The 23,618-nt window shown below is 37.5% G+C and overlaps 1 protein-coding gene across 1 annotated transcript in view; it reads right to left on the bottom strand.

Moving 5' to 3' along the window:
• Nucleotides 1–9,263: 9,263 nt before the first annotated feature.
• LOC101848608 (elongation factor 1-beta) overlaps nucleotides 9,264–23,618 on the bottom strand; it is a gene marked incomplete at its 5' end in the record, with an annotated part of 15,692 nt that continues 1,337 nt past the window's right edge. The window contains 5 exon segments of the mRNA XM_005107301.3: nucleotides 9,264–9,397; nucleotides 12,761–12,828; nucleotides 16,510–16,635; nucleotides 18,092–18,276; nucleotides 20,123–20,245. Coding sequence (XP_005107358.1) covers nucleotides 9,311–9,397; nucleotides 12,761–12,828; nucleotides 16,510–16,635; nucleotides 18,092–18,276; nucleotides 20,123–20,245 — 589 coding nt within the window. The 3' untranslated portion in view covers nucleotides 9,264–9,310.

Genomic DNA, 23,618 nt, shown 5'->3' with positions numbered 1-23,618 from the left:
ATAGCCCTTTACTTTAAAAGTGGAGAAGTATACCAATTGAAGTAATGCTGATTTTAACCTTTTTAAATGCCTCTCAATGCATCTCATGTTTATACAAAGACTACTATAACTTCTAGGTTTTAAAAATTCCCCTGTAAATTCTAATTTCTACTTAACATTGTGCACTTCAAATAAACAGTTTAGCAGCTTTGAAAGTTGCAATTTCCGCTCTTAGTGCAAATGCAGTTTTGAAATTGTATACATGTGTAAATTGCAACATAGGACAATTTATAATTGCACAATTTTTCATTTATATCCCCATGTGCTTGTTTTTATCTTTTTAAATGTTTTGTAGACACAGAAACTGTTGGGGTAAAATAAGAAGTAAAATGAAAAGCTTTTTAAAATTTTTATTGATGTTTAATTAAATTTTTAAAATAATTTATATAATATAGCAATCAGAGCTATTAACTAATTAAATCAATTTGAAAAAGCAAAGCAGAGAGCTGCCAAAGACATATACAGTGTATATAAATTATTTAGTAAATGCTTGCCCCCCCCCCCTAAGCTTTGTCTTTTGCTGATTCTGCCTTGCCTTGTGCTCTTTTTCCTTTACATGTAATTTTATCTGCTTTTGTGATCACTATCAATGTAAGCCTACATGTGTACGTTATTGTCATTAATTATGTTTTTTTAAATATATTTCTCATGTATAGACAATTCTTGTTCAATATGAAATCACTACATGAAATAAGAGATAAAAATCACTAATAAGATGAAAATAAGATGAACATTATATCACAATTTTAAATTCTGTAAAAACTAGATTTATGCATTTGTACACATAATTGGGTAAATTTTCCACCATCGTTAGTGAAATTCACCAGCTTCAGTTTTCTTCAGAAGAAGTGTACAATAACCAATTGTTTGAGGTTCATCAAACTTGGGGGAAATGAGTATAAACATCTATGATATTCTTGGGAAGATCTGCAAACGGCCATCCAGGTGGTAAAGGACAGGGAAATTTGTTCTCGAGAGGCAAAAGCAATCAACGTCCTAAGAAAAACCCTGGGTGATTATGTTTCTGGTCCATGGAATATAGACAGGAGCAGGGGGAGGGGAAATGTATTATTCTTGCAGAAATTTGAAACAGTGATTTAAAGGTTTGAGCTTAAAACATACATTGAAAATGTGATCACCATGAAGGATTGTTGGTTTGAGCTCAGGAAGAGGTGTCCTAACCTGTCATCAGAACCATCCAAAACGGCCACAAACGGGCAAGCTAAGATGTCCCAACCAGTCATCTCATCAATGGATATTGTCATAACTTAGAAAGCTTGGTGAAACGCCTGCGTTGGTGGGAAAAGCCCAGATATGAGCTGATCAACTGAATGACAATGTAAACCAAAGACAAACTTAAAAATAATCATTCTTCTAAGAATGTTTTACTACATTCTAAAAATGTTATGTCCACGGTTTGGCAATGTTTTTGCTGCGTTTCATGTGTACAAGTATTTATTTGTGACTGGACTTTCAAATTTAAATTTGGGGAAAAAGAGAAAGAACCGAAAAAAAACCCCACAACATAATAAAACAACACCAAAGTAAAATGGAAATAAACCCGAAGAGTTAAAACTACTGGTGAATTCCTACTAACATAGTGGCAAATTTCAGCGGTAGGCTGGTGAAAGTTCCTGATTAAAATATTGTATATGGTACGCAAAAACGGATCTGAAATGAAGTGAAACCCAGCCAATAATGTTTCAGCTTTTTATAAATACAGTGAGTCCCCTTAAACCCAAATCTGCAGGACTGCTGTTTATTTTTCAATTTAGCTGCGTTTTTCGGTTTAAAGAGGATTACTCATGAGATGATTGTCGACAATGTAGAGTAGGGAATGACATGGTTGTGGCAATTTTCACTACTTAAACATTTTTTTTTCATCTATCTCTTTTGGTAATTGCAATTTGAGTTGGAGGTTGTAAGCATTGTGCTTTCTTTTTGACATTGTCAGCTTGCTTTATGTGCTGGACAGTCGCACAGAACAAACAAGAGTAGATCAGCACACTGATTTACTATGCTCTTTGTTTGTCTAGAGAACTGAGAAAGTCCAATGTTTGTGACGTCATGTGATGTTACGTGCTCATGTGAAGGGCCTATGTGAACTAACTTTGCAGAGACAATAGACAATAGCCGACAGAAAGTTGCACAGTAAATGTACATTCACTATCCTTGCGTCACTGGGCCTATACACAGTGTGTAGTCCCATTGACTGATGTCTGCGATAAACCCATGCACATTGAAGCACCCAAGACTTGATGATTTAGGATGCTTGACCTTGACCATCAATGATTTATTTATAGAGGCACCAGCCATCCATGTCCAGGTGCTGTTTTATCCTCTTTTTCCTGTATGCGGATTAATAATATCTTTTTGCCAATTTATTGTTTAATTTATTGTTTCTGCTTCTATGTACCTACCCCATATCTATGGTTCTCAACTTGGAAATCGCCTATAATTCGCTGTAATTGCCCCCCCCCCTCCCCCTACCATTTCTCATCATCCTCCCCCCCCCCCCCCTATAGTGTCATCATTTATGTTACCGTCTATTTTTATCGATAACATGTGGATTAAGGGCAGTATTAATGATAATTACGGAAAAAACAAACAAACCATCAATTAAATAATAAATAAATAAATAAATAATGCTAATGATTATCATAATACAAATATTGATTTTTATAATGAGAAGAAGAAGAAGAAGAAAAAGGAGAAGAAGAAGAAGGAGAAGAGGAGGAAGAAGAAGAAGAAACACGGTCATAACATCAATATAAAAAACAATAATACTAACAATAGAATTGATTTGAGTAAAATAATGAAATGATATAAAAACAATAAATGCAGTAATATTATTATAAATCAAAATTTCTAAAAGGACACTACTTGGAATCCGCCGATTGTATGGGATCAGATACCTTGTATGAATACGTTAAATAAGATAATTCAATCCATACAATTTGAGGTTATATCTTCAGATCACCATCCTGTTGTTTTTTTTCAAGAGGAAAGCAGATGTTTATTCTCATTTTGTGTTTGGTCATTCTATTGAGTTACATCTATAAGACCAATCTCCTCGTGCTTTAAGGAGTGGAAATATGATGTATAAGTATAAACTCAACTATTGCATTTTTTTCCTTTTTGTAGACAGTCACATCCTTTTACCGACATCCTCTTGTGTAAGGAGTGGAAAGAAAGATGTAGAGACCCATGTTTTAAATCACTTTCAACTTGTAAAGTGGCTTTTTTTTTTTCCCCCCCTGACATCATTTCCTCCATACTTGAATTAAATGGATTGAGATATATTCATATATTTCTTTCGGATAGAGAGATAGAGGGAGGGGGGAATGTAAAATTATATTCCTTTAATATTTATTAAAGTTAATATTTAACATGATAACAATGATAGTAATAACGATAGCCATAACGATGGTGGTAATAATAAAAACAACAATAATAACAGTAGCAATAATAGAAACAACGATGAATAACAGTAATTCTACTACTACCAATAGTAATAATAATAATAATGACATCAACAACAACAACAACGACTACGACAACAATAATAATAATAATAATAGAAATAATAATAATAATAATAATAATAATAATAATAATACAGTATAAGTAAACAAATAAGTATGAAGAACTACTTTTCTTGGAGCATACCCATATTCTATATTCCCCAGTCCCCCCCCCCCCCCCCCCCCCCTATTTCCCCGACCCAGATAATACGTGTAATAATAATAACAATAATAACAACAACAGCAATAATAATAATAATAATAACATTAATAATAATAATAACAACAACAATAATAATAATAATAAATAACCCTGTTTCCCTTGTTAAAGGATAGATTAATTTGGATAATGTTAGAGGCAAGAGATTGCCTGTAGATTTATATAGGATATTTTTAATTTATTTCTTCTATTAAATTTTTAATAAGAGTTTTCGTCTGATTGCTTCTCTTTGAGTACGGAATGTTTGTAGTGTCAAAATGAATGCCTTCCTTTTTAAAATGATCTTTTAACGCATTTTGGTATTGTATGAACAGTTCACATTCCAAAAATAAGGCCTACATGATCAATTGATACCGTTTTTTTTTCTCTGATGATGGCATATTTGATTTCTTTTGATGAAGAAATATGGCGAGTATAGTCTGAGTCGTGTAATCAAGTTTTGGCCCTCTCCATAATATTATGGTACTATAGTTTTTATGTTTGGTACTATCTTTTTAAAGAATGTGCCTGTCTTTGAATTTGTCCATGCAGTCTGAAAAATGTTTTCTTTTACTCTTTGGTGTAAAGGATTTTTCATTTCAAGGGGTCCCAGTTTTGTATTTATATATTCTTTCTTTTGCATTCTTCCCTTGTTTGCAAGCTTATCAGCCATCTCATTCCGCAATGTGATGGTTCCAAATAATGGTAACCCTTTTTCCGTTAGTTAATATTTGTTCATGTAATTCAATTATGTCCTGGAGAATGTCAAATCTTCCATGATTTCTGTGAGGTTCCCCAAGTGATTGGGCTGCAGAGAGAGAATCAGTGAGTATAAGAATATCCCTGTCCAATTCATTACTGCACGCCTGTTTCATTGCTCCTTGTATCGCTATCAGTTCAGCAGTAAGAATAGAAGTATAATCTGTTATTCGTGAATACGACCGGATATTTTGTTTTTTTAACATAGAATTCTGGTCCAGTACTTTCATCCTCCTTGGATCCATCAGTGAAATACTGGATATGATTACTATATAAGTCATGAATATGTTTTAATGTAATATTTTTCATTGATGCATATTTGTCTTCTCTCTTTTTTGTTTTGTTCTTTAGTGTTAGGTCCACATTAATGTCACAATATTTCCATAAGGGTAGTTCTTGTTTCAGTAAGGCGGACATTTTTTTTTAAACTTTCAAAGTTCCCATAATTGCTTGTGTGCTTTCTGCAATGCCGGTTTTAGTTTTGAGATGTTTGTTTGCTATCTTGATTATTCTGTCTCTGTAGACATTCCTAGCATTGTTTTCTTTATTATAATTTACTCTATGCCATAGTTGGACCTTGCTTTCCTGCCTTCTTATCCAAAGAGGGGGGATTTTGGTCATGACTGATAAAGCCATGCTGCTTGCAGCGCGTGTAGAATTGGTGATGATTATTCTCAATGCTGAATTTTGAATGGTGTCCAGTTTCTTTAGTTGACCTTTTGCTCCCTGGTCGTACATTTCCTCTCCATAGGCAAGTCTTGGTAGTATCAGATTTTTGTATATCAATGTTTTTATTTTTGAATTTGTCACAAAGGTTTTTCCTGCTGTGTATTCCAAAATATTAAGGGTATTGATTCCTTTCTCATATTTTTCAGCTATATGCTCCTTAAACTGGAAGAATTTGTGAAACGGAACTCCTACTCTTAGGTATTTTACTGATTTTGTAGTATGGACATTTGTTCCATTTATCAGCAGATCTGGGCATAGTTTTTGGTTAAAGAAGATTGCTTGGGTTTTGTTAATATTTATTTTAAATCCAAGATTTGTAAGAGTCTCGATGGGGACATTTGTTGGATTTTCAATAGTTTTTTAAATGAAAGTGGTTTTCTTTTTTGCTCTCTTTCCGGGGGCATGTTTGGCTTTAATCCACAATGCAGTGTCAGTTTAGTTTTAGTAGAGGTTTTACAGCGCTCGCAACTGCACAAGGTCATATGAGCGCCCAGAAGATTAGAGGTGTTACAAGAGAGTAACAAACATAAAAATGAACAAGGGGAGATAAGGATGATAGATGTTTGATAGGAAAGAAGGAGCAAACCACACCAGAGCACCCGCCAACCACCCACAGTGTCATCAGCAAACAGTGATTTAGGATGCAAACAGTGATTTAGGATGCTAATAATGAAGATTTTGGTGACATTTCCCTTGAAATTCTTTTTTTTTGTATATATATATATAAATGTGAGCATTTCGGCTTATTGGTGGTTTTCTTACAAAGGCAATCGAAGATGACACAAAATCAGGGGATTGATTTTCTTTTAGTTTTCTGCTGTTTTCGAATCAACCATGGACTCCACTTTATTATAGCATGGCCATATTTAGACGCTGACTTGTTTTAAGGGCAGCAATCAAATTAACAGAGTACATGTAGTTAGAGAACAACTCATTATCCAACAAAGCTTGAATATATGACCCTATGTATTTTTGCAATTTCTACACTTTGCTATTGAATAAATTTGAGTTGAAACTCAATGAAAATTGTTATTGCTCCTATTCAAAGTAAGACTCAATGCAGAACAGGACTGAAGAAAAACATTTGAGAAACAACAAAAAATATTTGGACCCCAGTCAGAATTTGAGCCTGACAACTTCCAAACATAGATCTATTTTCACGCGAGATTAAAAGGGTTCTATCTGTATTTTGTAGACGTTTTGATTTACGGTTTGGATGTGGTTTCTATCAGCAGCACACAGCATGGTGATCTGCATTTCATTTAAACTGCTCCGAGAAAAATACACATGAAAAGGCTCTAAAAGTAGTTATGTTTGCGTTTTAATCTCATAATCTTTGATATTGAATATATCTCAAAAGTATCTACAATACAGACAGAACCCTTTTAATCTCATTCAACCATTTGTAAAGCTTGTAACCAACACCCATTTGTACTGCATTACATTGGCCACTGTAGTAGAGGTTCATATAGTCACAGCATCTTTTTCATGCAAAGAAACGTCACAGACTGGTTGGTAGGTTGCACTTTTATTTTTCCATTGTGGAATTTATCATGCTACCTCACTTTGCACCACTGGCATCAAGTTCTGTATAGGGTGAAAAGAAAAACAAGACCTTTACGTTTCTAGTAATATTTTCCTCCATACTAAAGCTTTGCGTTTCAAATTTGAACTCAATATTTAAAATTCAAAAGAAATTTGGCCGATTTTCCTTTTAGATAATTCCTCAGAATAGTTTTGCTCGTTATTAGGAATAAAAAACCACCCATATTTAAGCGGGTGGTTGGAGGGTGCTCTGGTGTGGTTTGCTCCTTCTTTCCTATCAAACATCTGTCGTCCTTATCTCCCCTCCTCCTTTTTTGTTTATTACTACTCTCTTGTAACACCTCTAACCTTCGGCACTTATATGACCTTATTGTGTTGCAAGTGCCGTAAAACTTTTACAAGAAACATATTATATTCTAACTTGTCCCCATTTTATTTCATGACGCCCGGTTTGCAGTAGGCCCACACTAAAAGTAAAAGTGGCGACAATTAAACCATATTGCAAGCTGGAGCAGTCTAACTCTAACACTATCACTAACAGAAGTTTGCAGATAGTTTTCTCTAGTTTCTTCCGACTGCCGAGATCATGGTTCAGGTTAGTAAAGAGCAGAGAGCATTTTCAATTAACCATTAGATTCTCCACCATCTGAAAATGCTTAAGTAGGCCTACCCTCGAGGTCTTTGTCATGGACAGAGAAGTTCTGTCAGTTTGAATCTATAGAGAATCAGAACAAAAAATTCCCAGGAAAAACGATCACTTCAGGTCAGGTGGAACAGAAAACATAGGAACCCCTTTAAACAACACCATGGGTGCAGAAATCAGTACATTGTAGTTGAATCACATGAGTTTGTCTGCAGATGATGCCTGCAGCAATGACTTTCCTACACCACAACCGCAATGGTCTGCATTCTCAAAGCAGATCTCAACATGTGACTAGTGACTATAATAACATTAATTAAGTTAAGCAAACACTTCTCAAGGCTGATGAGGATCAGAGGATGGCAATGTGTCCGTGGTTCCTTGATCATCTTCTTGAACATAAACATATTTGCTCCCCCCCCCCCATTGTCTCCAGAAGCCACTTGACACTGGAATTGGAATGTGTACAATGTGGGTGGCATAAAGCATTCCCGGTTTGGCAGATTCTTGTGTTTGGCTGCCATTAAACATTTCAAACGACGTGTTTAAAAAATGTACCAAGTCCCAAGGAGAACACGTAAAATTAAAGTTCTAGAAATTCCAAAATAATACTAGATTAGTTCTGAATGAGAAAGGAATAGTTTGGATGTCACAAGGGTGTAAAAATTAAATGACAAAGTGAAAATGAAAAAAAATAAAATCAATTGTCTCATGACCTTCCATACAAAATTTACTCTAAAAATTGGTGCATTTTTTGTTTACTCGTGCTTTTTATTTATACTAAGAAATTTCAGTTATTGAAATACGTTTCTTTTTTTTATAGAGATATTATGTTAAACAAATTTCTTTAGAATGAATTACATCTTTTATACATTACAATGTTCCCAGAACACTTTTAGAGCGACATGTTTAGAAGAAAAAAAAATCACTGTGTACATATTGTGCTGCTGTACACTTCTTCATAAACAGAAAGTGCCAATTCAACCTTTCCGTTACAAATTCTGCCAGCTTTTCCCAATGGCTCAACAAATACAGTATAGTATAGGGTTTTACGGCGCTCGCAACTGCTACAAATACAGTGCAACCAATAACTTATTCAAAAGTTGAAAAAGGTGCCTTCCCCAACTTGCTTATACAGTACCGGAGTAATGTATCAGGATGCCAAGAAAGATTGTACCTCTTTTAATGAACACTCTTTCCCTTCAAGTGTTATATAACATTTTAAAAATTATTTAAGTTTAACCAATAATAACTACCTCAGTTCACAAAGCAGGAAAACAGCAATCTTAAAAAACGGAAAATGTGTAGCAGATGAAGGCAGTAGGCATATTCCCCCTTGCAACTTCAGATGTTGCTTTGTCAAAAGGGACAATAAAAAGGAATCCTTTCTCCTGCCAGAGTTTTTGTGAAGGGGAAAGCTTGGCCTCAGGGATTCCCACCCCATGTCCTCAATACCATGTCATGATAAATGGCAGCTATTGTGGCCTTTCAGCTTACATTTGCACGACATGTGGCCTCTTATCATGGGAAGCTTTATTTTTAGTAAGAGTTTTACGGCTCTTGCAACACAATAAGGTTGTAGTATAAGTGCCGAAGATTTAGAGGTGTTACAAAGGTGTAACAAACACAAAAGAGAAGGAGGGGACATAAAGATGATAGATGTTTTACAGGAAAGAAGGAGCAAACCACACCAGAGCACTCGCCAACCATCCACTATCATGGGAAGCAATTTACTTTCGTCTGTAATTTTGAGACACAGAGTAAGACTAAGCTGCATGGTGGTAGATTTTAAAAAACACAAAAAGGGATAAAAACAAGAAAAGAGACGAATTTTAGGGAAAATGAAAGAGCATTTTCAATCCATTTATTAACTTTTTAAACTTTGTTAAATGCGACGATATCAACAGACTGGACAAGATCCTCAAAAGCGGTAATTTCTTCCTCCAAAAAGTCTGTGCTGATCTGTTGAAAGAATTGAAAAAATGTCGTTAAAAAAAAGACCATATAAATACATTATATATATAAATATATAAAACTAGATCTGTGTACTTTAATAAAAAGTCTCACTCAAATACAGCCAAACCTCATTGTGTACCCCCCCCCCCCTCCTCCTCACTGTACTGCCAGGTTTTTCCAATGTATGAAAAGAATCCCTTATACTTACATAAATAAACATAGTATTTGTGCCTTTACACTGCCATCTGTACCAGTTGTACGATCGTGATTAAAATACTGTAAATTTACCCCGTTGTACTGCCAGAAGTACACAGTACACACTAGTCTACACATGGCGCACGTCACATCCACTCAGTGGTTGCTTGACAATCTTCCACTCACAAGTCTATGAGCTAGGCTTAGGTCTAGATCAAAGGCTTTTCGCCGATTGCTCCCTGCCCGCCCATCCCACCTCCCCACCCTTGTCGTGTAGATTTCTTCAGGCAATATGGATAAAACTACAGTGATATAGTGTGTCGCAAGCAAACGCAATACAATATAATGTAAGGCAGAAGAGTACAATTAAAATAAAACATAATTTTGTAATTCAGCATCAAATTTTGTTCCCCCTGTGAGTCCTACTAAATGTGATACGCCGATTATGAAAATGCTATTTTTAGACCTTGGTCAATTTTTTTTTTTTTAAATTAAAAAATTGGAGTTTGTCGTCACGTCACATCTCGCCAATCTGCAAGAACGCTGAACTTCTGCTCCCTATACAAAACCCTGATCGGCGATGTTTACCACCCAGTTTCTTTGGATTTCACCCCAAATGCTTGTGATGGCAAGGGTTTTTACTTTATGAGACTTGTCATGGGAAAGTGTTACAGGAACCTCCTCCCTCCCCCATTTAGTGAAGACGCACGCTCAAGTCGTGACAGATCAAAGGGAGATAACTCAATTCATCTAGCGATTGGTAAACAAGTTCCCTTGACATTGGGCAGTCGGTGCGACATATATTTAACAGAGGACATGAAAACGCCGATGCACCTCCAGCCCCACTGTACCCCCACCCTTATGATCATCCCAACGTAGGTAGCCTAACCATGTTTGACTGTAGTTACGTTTGGGAAAAGCACCTCACATAGATCTGTGGTAGATCCTGCAGCTTGCGCCTATTTTTCATTCAATCATTCATTCCTGTAACGAGTTTCGTCACTCAGCAGGGAGACAATGTGCTAGATCAAGGTCATTCTGTCATTGTCTGGATTTACATCAACACCAAAGTGTGTCCAGGTGCCTCCTACTTCCCCTGAACACATGGATTGATACATCATAGTTCTGTACACGAGTGCAGTACGTCATCAATGTTAGCTGTTTTCACTTTATTTGCTTTTTTGTCCGTTTACTTTAGGATTATTTTGATGGCTGTTATTAGTCAACAGTGTCTGTCTGAAAGCCTGTTATAAAAGAACTTTATAAAAAAGCTATACAGTGGAATCCTGCTATTACGAGAGGGAGGTGACCGGTGCAAAATGTCCGTTATAGCAGGATTCTCGCTATAAGGGACCCAGTAATAAATTCAAGGAAAACAGTAAAAAAGGCCTAATCGATGAGTCTGGTGGTCTGTTTATTTCTTTTTGTTATCTGCCCAGGTGATGATCTTGTTTCAACATGACCTCTAGATCTTACTTGATCAAAAATCGAATCAGGTTTCTTTCTCTAGCGCCAGCAATGTTTACTGACAGTTCGTTGGCGATCAGAAAGAAAGGGGGCGATCAGAAAGAAAGGGCTCTGGGCCAACTCGCCCGCTGTGTTTTCCCCCACCCCACCATACCCTGTGGTGCATTCCGTCTGCTTGCGCACGTCACACATTCGTTCCATCATATTGCTGTGACCTCTCCATCCCCGCATCCGTGAAATGAGAGGCTGGCCTATCACGCGTAGAGTTCTGCTTTTCTGCGCCTGCCACACCCTCCCTACACAGTCGCTCCGGTCTTCATTGTTCACATACATGGGCTCTCCCATTCTTTGTTTCGCTAGATTACCAACAAGTTTTTCAACTGGTGAGGTTTTACATAATATATAATTGGCCTATGCACTGTACACAGCAGCAGCAATATTCCACTATAACCGACTCGCACGTTTGTCTGATAGCGCAATAGCAGTACTTTATTTACAAAGATAAAGAAGAGAAAAAAACCCGGGGTTTCAGAATAGTGTCTTTATAACAGACTTCTCGTCATTTCAGGACTCGTTATAGGTGGACTCCACTGTACATTAACTCACTTCAGACGGGTCACACAACAGTTGCGTGACCCCCGCCGCAACGCTCGCGACGGTTCTCACAAGCCCTGCGTGACCAACTTTGGAATTTTTTTTTTCGCTCTACAAATCACGCACGGATCGCGAGACCCGCCTCGTACCCTTGTTTGGCCAAGCCTGAGCTACTTAAGACTTCGTTTCGTATCTCTGGGGCCGGTAGTTTTTAAGTTATTGAAGGTGAAGGACAGTGACCCCAACTGGGGTTGAACAGACCGGAACTCGCGCTTTGTTTTTTTCTATACAGCTGATAGTAATCTGACAGTCGCGTCGTAGTAACGGTCGAAGAAGTCGCATGAACAAGAATCACATAATTTCGCCGTTTTCTATACTTCTGTGCGTTTTACTAGTTCTAGTGTCTCAGAATATGATGTGTCTAATAGTTAGGATCCTGGATATGTACTCGAACACGGCCCGAGTCGTAGTTCTAGGGCTAGATCTAGCACTAGTACCAGTGTTGTTTTTCGCGCAAAGAAATCACAACGTCGTGCCGTACATCTGTCTCATGTAATTCAGTGTATGGGTCTGAATCAATGCACAGACCAGCTCTAATATTTTCACCAAACACTCGCACATGTATACAAATCAAACCAGAACACTTTGAACTTTTATTTTTGTTGTTGCAGTGAATTTCATTCTACTTGTCACGTCTCTGGAAATTTTTCGGAAAATCAAATTCATGCCAATTTTTAAAAAATCATACAAATTAAAGTATTAGACTTAGACAACTTTAATTTTTTGTATTAGATTAAGCTTGAATGTTACTTTACTGTGTCAAAAAATGATTACAATAGGGTAATTCTGAGAGTTGTGGTGATTTTTTGAGATACCCCAAAAACGCCAGTCTTCAACGCTTGTGACTGGTGAAAGGGCCCAGTCGCAAGTGAGTTAAAAGAGAATCAAATAATGAGCTTATTTATTTGTCATGATAATTAATATCAACCTAGGTATAATAGGCCCTATTAGCCCTGCTAAGGGTTTCGAGTCCATGGAATGAGGTTTGACTGTACAGATGCGGCTTGTGGCCATCTAATGAACTTAGGAGAAAGAAAAAACAAGAGTACCCACCTTGTCATCTTCAACAACACAGGAGATTTGGAGTTTCCTGATACCATAGCCCACAGGCACCAATTTTGCTGAAACACATTGTAATATCTTCATGAAGAACTTGTTTTTCTTGGTTTTCAAAAACAAAAATCAAAATCAAGAACCCATATTTTTTAAGGAACAAGGACACACATACAGAATGAAATTATCATTTGTTTCACAACTTTCAAATAGGAAACAGAAAAACAGTAAATTAAATGCTAAAATGAAATTTACCATGTATACATATATTTAAAAACCAGGTCAGCTTGTCACTCTCTATTCACCCATCAAACGTGAGAAAGAGGCTTAAAAATTTTATTTTTTTTAAATTTGAAGATGGAAAAACGGTAAAAATAATATAGAACAAAAAGTAACAAACGTCAATAAATGTTAAAAGCAAACTTGAACATGTATAACCTGGACAAAACCCAATAAAATAAACTGCAAGATTAGGACTGATGAACTAAATAAAGTGGAAACCTGACAAAACGGGGATGGTGGGACCAGAGGAAAGGTCCTGGTATATCATATCCCTGTTAAATCAGACATGCAAGAGAAGTAAGCATTTGTGGACTAATACAGCCGTATTTATTCATGGGTAATTTCCCTTGGCAGGCCTACGCCTGACGCACTACGCACGCGTGTACTAGATCAAAGTCTGCAGCACACCGCAGCCCTCTCTCGCTTCACCTGCAGCATGTGCTTGCAGTGGTGTGGTTTGCTCGATCACTGCATTACTCTCTCTCTTTACATATTGTTAAAGAGCCTTTGTCCCTGCTATAACCGATTAAGCCCCGATGAGGCCCAGTTATTACCGAAAACCTTTAATTCAGACAAAGAGTAGGTAAAAACGGGGAATTAAAATATCCCTGTTATTACCGGGCCTGTTATGGTTTCCACTGTAGTTAAAACTTTAACCTCTGGTGGGTGGTTGGCGGGTGCTCTGGTGTGGTTTGCTTCTTCTTTCCTATCAAACATCTATCGTCCTTATTTCCCTTTCTTCTTTTTTATGTTTGTTACTCTCTTGTAACACCTCTAATCTTCTGGCGCTCATATGACCTTATGCAGTTGCGAGTGCCGTAAAACCTCTACTAAACATAACCAATAACTGCATGGCATTATTTAACAGAGCATATCTTGCCATGTCCTTTCAGACTCAAGCTGCCAATCCACAGACAATGCACATTTTGCATCGGAAAATGTTTCGTCAGAATCTGTCTGTTTCTATCAGTTGACCTCACACAATTTGAATCTTTAAAAGTTCTATTTGAATCTTTTCCTGCCCATAATTGTAAATCTAACGTGAATTTCATGAAGGGTTCAACATTCACTTCTTGTTCTTGTAATCCACAATACAAAAACTGATTGTGAGTTGCAGCCAGCACACTATAGGGAAGGGTGGTGCTTCAAAGAGTAGATACCTTGATGTTCTATGACAATTAAACAAAATACAAGATCTGATTTGATCTGTGCAGTTGTCATATCTGCAAACCATTTAATAATTAAACTACAGAGGAAAAAGAAATCCATGAAGTTACTATAAGTAAGAAACAATGGAAAACAAACACACCCAACATCATTGAGACACCCCCCTCCCTCCACTTTGTTTTGCTTCTTTAGAAGCCAATAACTGGACAATCACTGAATAGTATTAACTCATTCGCTACGTATTATTTTCGGCTTGTAGACGAATTTCTTTCGGGAGGGCGAGGATGAAATGAGATGATGACTAGTGCGCAGTTCACAGGTCTTGGGGGCCATAAATTCAAATAAATATCAACATATTATATACCAACATTTTCAGTATGGTTTGTAGAATACATCTGTAATGTTTTTTTGAGTATTTTTCAACTTTGGTTCCTGTAAGAGGCGATTATGCAACACAATTGTGATTGGTTGCGGATAAAATTTGAAAACAAAAAATTTATAATCTCAGATGAAACTCAAAAAATATGTTTGCACCTAGTCAAATTATACATCAAAATAACCATAACTGTATATAGAACAGGAGAATATTGAAAAATGAGCAGTTATTTACATACATTCCATAATATTTGTACATTTGGATCGTAACCTGCGATATTGAAAAAAAAAATGTTTTAAATAATTTTGAAAAAAGGATCCCAAACAGAAAAAAACACTCGTATCTTATATGGAATTATTCAGAATTGCATTTGGAATAAACCTATACATGTCTTGGGTGGTACTTTTTGAGTAAATTCACCAAAAAGTAGTGATTTTGGGGAGAAAAAAAATATTTTGACTATTTAGATCTAGGCCTAGATCTAGCACTCACAAATATTGATTTCTCAATTACAGTGCACTGGCAATTTGAGTCCAGTAGTATCAATATTATAAGAAGAGTCCTACACTTCTTTAGTGAGCAAAATAATGATACATTTTGTAGTGTAAAAGTACAAAGACTGGTGTCTGGCTATAATTTGGGCTTCGCGATAAAGCAATGTCGCATAAACTTCGAAATCCTGTTTCAAAACTGAATCAAAACTTCCGATTTTCGGTGGAAACACTTGACCCGGAAGTCAACTTTATATTATGACCTTTATTTTAACATGGATATGTGGATTGGAATAGAAACCAAGCTAAAATTGAACGTCAGTTCTCGAGCCGCCGGGGGCGGCTTTGCGTACTGACGGCACTCTAGCCGCGCCGCCCCCCACGGCTCGGCGTAGCGAATGAGTTAATAAACCTGAATGTAATGCAGAGTATAATGGCCTGAAAATTATGAATGTATCAGGTCCAAGGCACAGCCCTGACAGGGGGTCAGGGGGACAAAGTCCCCGTGAAGCTAAAACATTTTCATCACAATTAAAGCCCAAAACCCTGTCTCCCGGCACATTTTCCTTGAATTATATCAATTTATATTAATAATTAACATTTTGTTCACTTTATTTTCATCTTCACCAATACCTAAACCCCTATCTCCTAGCACATTAATTTTTTTAGTATAATTTATTTATTGATAAAAATTAACATTTTGTTTACCTAAAATTAAGATAAGGATTCGTTTAAATAAGCTAAACAAAAAATGTACTCACAATACTGTACCCTTCATCCTACAAGCAAAATCCTCTGATCACCAACTGTCTCTAACATCTCTTTTGTTTCTTATACTTAGGGAGAAGGCTGGTGAGACTGCTTTCACTTTGTGGCCATTCAATGCAACGAACTGTTCAGTCATGATGAAATCAGTCTAATCTCTAGATCAGAATCTAGATTCTAGACGTTCTAATGATATATTAATCTATCTTCATAGATCTAAAATATTTAAACACTGCAGAAACTGGAACTACACATACATGTAATTAGAAATTTGCAATCAAATTTAGATCTAGTCCACACTTGATTCACAGATATCGTGCAAAGCCTAAGGTTCATTTATAAACACCGCCATTGATAACAAGACGAAGATTCCAAGCACACCCCTGCACACGGCCTGTGCTGAAAAGTCGTCGTTACAATTCACGTTCGTATTTTCCCTTAAAGTTCAGGCAATCATTGCTGGAATGTCGGCTTTGGTAGTTGGCATTCACAAATCTTAAGTTAGGCGGAATTCAGGCTCGACGAAAAACCGGCAACCGACTCTAGTGGCCAATTTGAGTACTTTATTAGCCTTTAGCAGGTAAATTTCCCCATTATGCGATTGCCGGAAATCAGGCAACTGCCTGAAAACATCCAGGTCTATATTAAAGAGTGAAATATATACTTACAGGCTCCCCAAAGAAGGCCATCAGCTGCAACACTCCTTACGTTTTTCTCAATTTCAGCCATGTCAGTGGTGTCTTCCCAAGGTTTCACATCCAAAATGATATTACTCTTGGCAATCAAAACAGGTTCTGGTACAAAAGAGAAGTACAATAAACCAGATTTTGTTAGAAAAATACAAAAGTTACGTGGATGAGAAAACAAGTTTCAAGATGTCTTAACATTAATAATAACAAATAATTTTCAAAGGCACACTTTAACAGAAGCACTGAAGACTGGAGGTGGGAACAAGGACACTGTGAACATTTCAATGGCTGAGTGCAATAATTTGACAAACATCAAATTGCATCATGCTCTTTGTCAGAGTCTTGCATCTAGCCCTTGATTTGAGAACAGTACACCAATCCTGCTTGCAGGTAGTAATAAATTTAAGACTTCCTAAAAAAATTATGCTTTCAATCTTTCAGATGCATCTATTTGTGCAACTGATGATGAAAGACAAAGAAACATCCTTATGAATCATTATGAAGTAAGAGTTTCATTTCTGCTGCTCACCCCCACACCCCATTTTACAGTTGTAATTCGATGACATGGGAAATCTCCATTTTGTCAACTGGAAACCACATGTATTTCTCATTGCAATGAATCTCAGCAACTGATTTAAAAATGTTTTAATAATGAAAGCAGGGAGAGCAATGAACGTTGCATCAGGACTGTGAGCCCAATCCATAGAGCAATCCACCTGCAAGCTGGAGGGGATCAAACAACACGATGTTGCCTGAAGACACTAGCTTCAAGGGTAAAACCCTCAAGGTTGGAAGGAAACTGCATGTTACTGACACACAAGTGTAAGTGCAGTCAATTATTGCCACCAGTAAAAGCTTATTATAGCTTGTTCACTTTCGTCTGTCCGAGTTAAAAAGAACAACAATCACCCCCCCCCCCTTCAAATCTTGATCCAGTTAAGAAAGTTTTCTCTTTGGCCCTTATATAAAAATCTGCTCTTTCCATACATACACAGGATCACTAAAATAAATGACTTAAGAGTAACCTCGCCTACAAATTACTCATTTTGAGACAGCGACACCACCCTGCCCCCACATTTCAGTGATAAGCTTACAAGTAGATTTCATCCCCCAGCTGTCTCGAAAATTACTCACACTGTCTCTTGAATCATGTCTCTTAGGCGTATATTTAAGTGTGGTGTTGGCTTTAGGATATGCTGTAATCCCTATTCTTTTGATCCGCTTTAGGCTATCATCAAAGAAAACTTGTTGGAACCTTAGTTTGCAGAGACCTTTATAAATGGAGTTTTAGATTCTGTTGGTCATCCAACTTTTAGGTCAGTATGCAAAGATCAAAGAAAATCAAACAGCGATTTCATTTGACTATTTTAACCCCGGTCAGACGAAAGTGAACAAGCTATAACAACATAAACCTTCCAGAAAAATTATAATGCTAACCATTGCCTGCACTAATACAATATTCTACTGTACTGATGAATAAACAATACACACCAAAGCTAGGCGTAGACATTAATTAGCATTTTATTATTACAAATAAGATCAAAGAGCAAAAATGACATACTTTTTGCTTTTCTGGCAGCGTACTCTTCGACACGCTTGGCCTTCAAAACTTTTGTGTCTTCATCATCAGAACCAAAAAGATCACAATCGTCGTCATCGTCATCATCATCATCAGCTGGGGCAGCAGCAGCTGGGGCTTTGCCGGCAGGTCCATAGGAATCAACAGGTTTCTTAACTCCTGGCAAACTGTAACAAAATCAAAATGTCCTAAGAGGTATTGAAATTTTTTTTGGTTAAGTACGCCTTGTGCGGCACTTGCAACACAATAAGGACATATAAGTGCCAAAGATTAGAGGTGGTTTTTTGGGTTTTTTTATAGTAGAGGGTTTTACAGCGCTCGAAACTGCAAAAGGTCATATGAGCGCCGAGAGATGGATGTCAACAGACAAATCTTTACAGGGAATCAGACTTACTCTGCTCACCTATCTAGCTTCAACAGCACAAGGTCTGCTTCCACTATCAAGGCACCCCGGAAGTAGCAGGTCACAAGAGAGTGACAAACATACAAAAGAAGTAGAGGACAATGACAATAGTAAGGATTAGGAAAGAAAAAGCAGCAGTTCCCTGTTGTAGATCAGGCACAGTTATGAACGTGACATGAATCAGCCCATTTACAATCCTACTGTGCTTGAACTTGAACGAGAAGTGTCCCCCCATTTGGGAATGGCCTAAAGACACTACAGTCAGTGGCACTGCCCCGGGGGGAATTAGAGTTGTTACAAGAGAGAGAGAGTAACAAACACGAAAAAGAGCAGCACCTGCCAACCACCCACATATTGTAAGTGAAAGGTCAGTTGCGACAATGAATTGCAATGGCACCGTAACACTTTGCCCCCACGGAGCGCCGTCAGTATGATATAGCTACAAAACCGTAGGAATGAACTCCTTTTAGACATGCGCACTTGTAAAAGTTAAAATTCTGTTCTGAATAGTTTCTATGGACTTTGAGGGTGAAAATAGGTGTGTATACAACAATCAGACCTGGCATGAATGAGTGCTGTTTAACACTGACGCCATGATGAATTCAGGTGATGAATGTGCTGGATCTAATGTTTTCAGTTCTCTGATTTTAATTCCTTTTTTGGTGAACATGATCATTACATTCAATTTCCCCAATGTGCTGAAAAGTTCATAACGATTGGGGTATTTTTGTCAAGAAAAAAATATAGTACTGATGTACCCGATCTGCATCCTGGTATGTGGGAGCAAAGGTTGTGCGCTCTGCATACTGTGTGAGTGGAAAGTGCTAATATGTGAAAGCTACAGAGGACAAAATGGCAGACAATGAGTTTGGCCTATTTCTAGCCTTTGATGCCAGTTTACTCCTGATTTGCGCTGATTTAGAAAATATTAGGCAAATATTTCTTTTGAGAAGCTGGAGTTAAATTTTCAATTCGTCTGGAGAAACTAAAAGGAACTGCTCCACCTCAAGTCTGTAGGAAAAATATTTTGTGTCACCAGAATCAGCCCGATGACCACGAGGCTGGCGGTCACCCGTGAGGTATTTAATTTATATAGAGAGGGAGAAGACACACAATTCTGGATGTGAAAGGTCTGAGGCGGCCTGGGGATCCAGAGTGTCGGGTTTTAAAAAAATGTAAGCCTACAGGATCTTTGACACATAATATTATTAAATATAGCCCAGCTTCTGATTCAGTAAGAATTTTCAATATGTAATTGGTTGCTACTCATTTTACCCGGTGCATGGCAATTGTGCATGGTAGATCTAGATGAGCCAAGACTGGCCACAATTTACCTCTAGTTGATTCTCTATAACTAGCCAAGATTGCAATCGGTGCTATCCCATTAGACCACCAGCCCCACTGTACTGCCAATTCATGCTCGTCCCAAGGCAGGCACTCTAACAGGGTTTGGCTGTTATCTATTTTAAGAAATTGTTGTCACAGTACAATCATCAGTTACAAGCTGTCTTCAATTTCAATTAATTCAAACAGTTAACATGAACATCAAAGTAGCATCCATAGCAGAAATTTAGACATTGATTTAGAAAAAGATCTGCTTAATTTCTTACCTGTCTTTTGTACTTTGGTAAGATGTTATTTGGTTATACCATCTCAGAGCATGGGCAAGGTTTGCTGCAGGAGCTTTCCCAACAGCTCCATACACAACAATATCTGCCTGTGATGGTACATACCTATAAGAAAAAGCAAATGGTAAAACATGGTCAATATCAATGATTATTAACTTTTAACCTCAAGACTAATTTAGACTTGAAAAGAATTCACTACTCTTGACTCAACTTTTAATGAAAGCTGCATATAAATTTACTCTGTCTCAAGGGGAACCAGGAAAACGTTAAAAAATTAATGTTCTCTTCCAACAGAAAAGTCCTCACCGATTCTAAGAGTCATTAAAATTGTCTTCAAATTGTCTAGTAGGCTACTTTTTAAAAGAGGGTGGCATCCCATTCTTCTCAGCAGATTACATTTAAATTTAGCCAGTCACTAACACAGTGCGTGGAAAATCGAATAACTTTTCCAGTTCTCCGGATTTCACACCTGTTGTGAACTTGGGAACAGCCGCTTATCAAAAGGGGGGAAAAATGGGATAGATCTAATCTAGATCTAGATCTAGTTTCTGATTATTTTTTTCATTCAGTTGCTCTCATATTTCTCCCTCTGGTAGATCTAAGGCCAATGGTTTTAAAAACAATCAAATTGAATAAGAATAAGATTGTGTAGGGTGGGACAAGTGGTGGATTTTTGTGGACACTGAGAAGTTAATAGATTTAGTAGAAGGCCACCTCTATTCTCACCCCGGGTGACAATGGCGCAGGCGAGTCTTTTGGCTATTCTCACCCGGAGTGCGTTCACTGTTATAGTGATAGCCTAGATCTAGGCCAACCAATTTTGCGTTCACCCTGAACCACAGAATTTTACACTGTTATAACAGAAAAATTGTAGAATTCTGTGCCGTGAACAAACGTTCCATTACTACTGTTGTTAGCCTAAAAGCGTACAATTTTGTCTGTGGGTAGTGGAGAGAGAAAGAGAGAGAGAAGCGCGAGAACTTCCGGGCAAAACAAAATGGCGACCCGCGTAGTGCGGCTCAATTCGAAAAGTTAAATAGCCGTAGCATCTTTGTAGACAATCAAATTAATTTACTTTTGTGTTTAAACATCATTTTTTAACTTTGTTTTGGTCAGTTTGATCGTCCACACCGATAGACAGTAGCAATGACCATGAAAAACGTTTTTTGACAGAAAATGTTTGCAAATAGGTGCATTTTGTAGCTCTATCATAAACATAAAAGTTACGAATTTTTTAATCAATTAATTTTTGGTACACTTTTATAATGAAAAAACCCCAAAATATGGGACGTTCTTTGATGAGTTTTGAGACAATATTCGTCATAACTCGCTCATTTCTCGGAGTATTTAAATGAAACTTGGCAACCCAGTACATTTTCTAGTGCAGAATCTAGTCCTGCTTTCAGAATTTTCATAGCTATCCTGCTTTTTGAGTTATGAAGACGTTTATAAGGTAAAAATGTAGCGGTTTTCGGTGCGTTTTGAGACAATATTTGTCATAGCTTGCCTATTTTATGGAGTATGTAAATGAAACTTGGCAGTTTAGTACAGTTTTTAATGCAGAATCTAGTCATGCTGTCAAATTTTTAATATCTATCATAATTTTTGAGTTGTAAAGACATTAACAGGTAAAAAAGTGGCGTTCTTTACAGATTTACAAAGATTATCAGTTATATCTTCTCCCAAAGTCATGATATTTGAATGGAACTTGGCAACATAAGAGGTTTCTCCTTGCCAAGCAATGCTCTGGATCAATTTGTCATAAAAATGTAAGTAGAGAACTGGATTTATTAGTCTAATAAATCCAGTTCTCTACTAGTAAAAGCAAGCATACTTTGTAATAGAAAATAAGATTGTCTCTGTGTATATCCAGTGTTGGTCAGTGTCCTATTGTGTGGTAGATTAAGATGCGTTTAGATAATATAGTTTACAAGTCATGGGAATATTTCGCATGTGTAGGCTACAACTCATACTATAAATGTAACATATTTACACCCCCCCCCTCTCTCTCTCTCACGCACACACACACACGCACGCGCGCGCACTCAAGCGTGAACGATATCAATATGTATAAACGGGACTGTCTTCCCAGACTGGACTAAATAAGTACCGTACTCTTTAATAACAATCTTAATGCCTCACTTTTCGAAACAGAGCACACAGGACCAGTCCAAGTGTGTGCTTTCCCCAGAGGGGGGAATAGGCTTTCATAACGAAAACACAATGCCATACCACTTCTCAAGATGCTTGCTTTTCTGTTTCTATTCTTCTATCATGCAATCAAGCAAATAAAAATGACTCTACATCTATTGTATTGTGACTAAAACTAAAATGCAACAAAAACGCAAGTTATCAAGGCCCCCGTTTAGTTTTCAAGTATCCTTCCCACCCTTTCCGGTTCACATAAGCGGGACCTCGTTTGTAGCGCCAGAGGCGACCGATGGCTGATGACATCACTCAGTGGAAATTTCCCAGCCGCCGGTCGTTCACCCAGTACGCACAAACGGCAATGTCGCTTTTTCCCTTAGTTACTCCCACATTTTTAAAGATTACGCAAAAACCGCTTAACACAGAAGCATGAAATTTTAAGGGAATAAAGAAAAATGGTGTACAATGTATCAGTCAGTTTGACAACTCACAGCTCCGAAAAATCTTCAAAGCGCACCACATCAACCACTTTCCCAAACGTTTTCGACTACTTCTTGGAAGGGTACAAAGTTGTCAAACTGCATACTACGAGATTGACCTCTTTTCTGATTGGCTGCCAAATTTAATTCATATCCATTCACGAAAAGCGGCGTGAGAGCGAGTTGAAGACAACAACCTTTGCATTAGTGCGTCCCACGAAACACCCCTGCGGTGGGGGCCAAAAACAGGCAGAACAAAACGCGCTCCGTGGGCATTGCTAATAGACAGTATTCAGAAAGAGACAGAGAGAGAGAGAAGAGGGGAGGAGTAGATCTTGCGAGAACTTCCGGGCAAAACAAAATGGCGACCCGCGTAGTACGGCTCGATTCGAAAAGTGAAATAGCCATAGCATCTTTGAAGACGATCAAATTAAACTTTTGTGCTATAACGTATTTTTTTCTTTGCTTTTACCCATTTGATCATCCACACCAATAGAAAGCATTCCGAAATTAGGAAAAACAGGTCTTGTTTCACACCGGATGAGAATAGCCAACGGTGGCAAGTCTCACCCGGGGTGAGAGGTCGATCGTATTTCTATTCTCACCCCGGGTGAGGATAGCCACTTCCTTAGTTTAGTTTTAAAGTAGATTCTAGAAAAAGGAAGTGGCTACTCTCATCCGGGGTGAGAATAGAAATACGATCGACCTCTCACCCCGGGTGAGACTTGCCACCGTTGGCTATTCTCATCCGGTGTGAAACAAGACCTGTTTTTCCTAATTTCGGAATGCTTTCTATTGGTGTGGATGATCAAATGGGTAAAAGCAAAGAAAAAAATACGTTATAGCACAAA

This window comes from Aplysia californica, unplaced genomic scaffold, assembly GCF_000002075.1.
Source record: "Aplysia californica isolate F4 #8 unplaced genomic scaffold, AplCal3.0 scaffold00591, whole genome shotgun sequence".
NCBI lineage: Eukaryota > Metazoa > Mollusca > Gastropoda > Aplysiida > Aplysiidae > Aplysia > Aplysia californica.
This window is presented reverse-complemented; position numbering and strand designations above follow the sequence as displayed.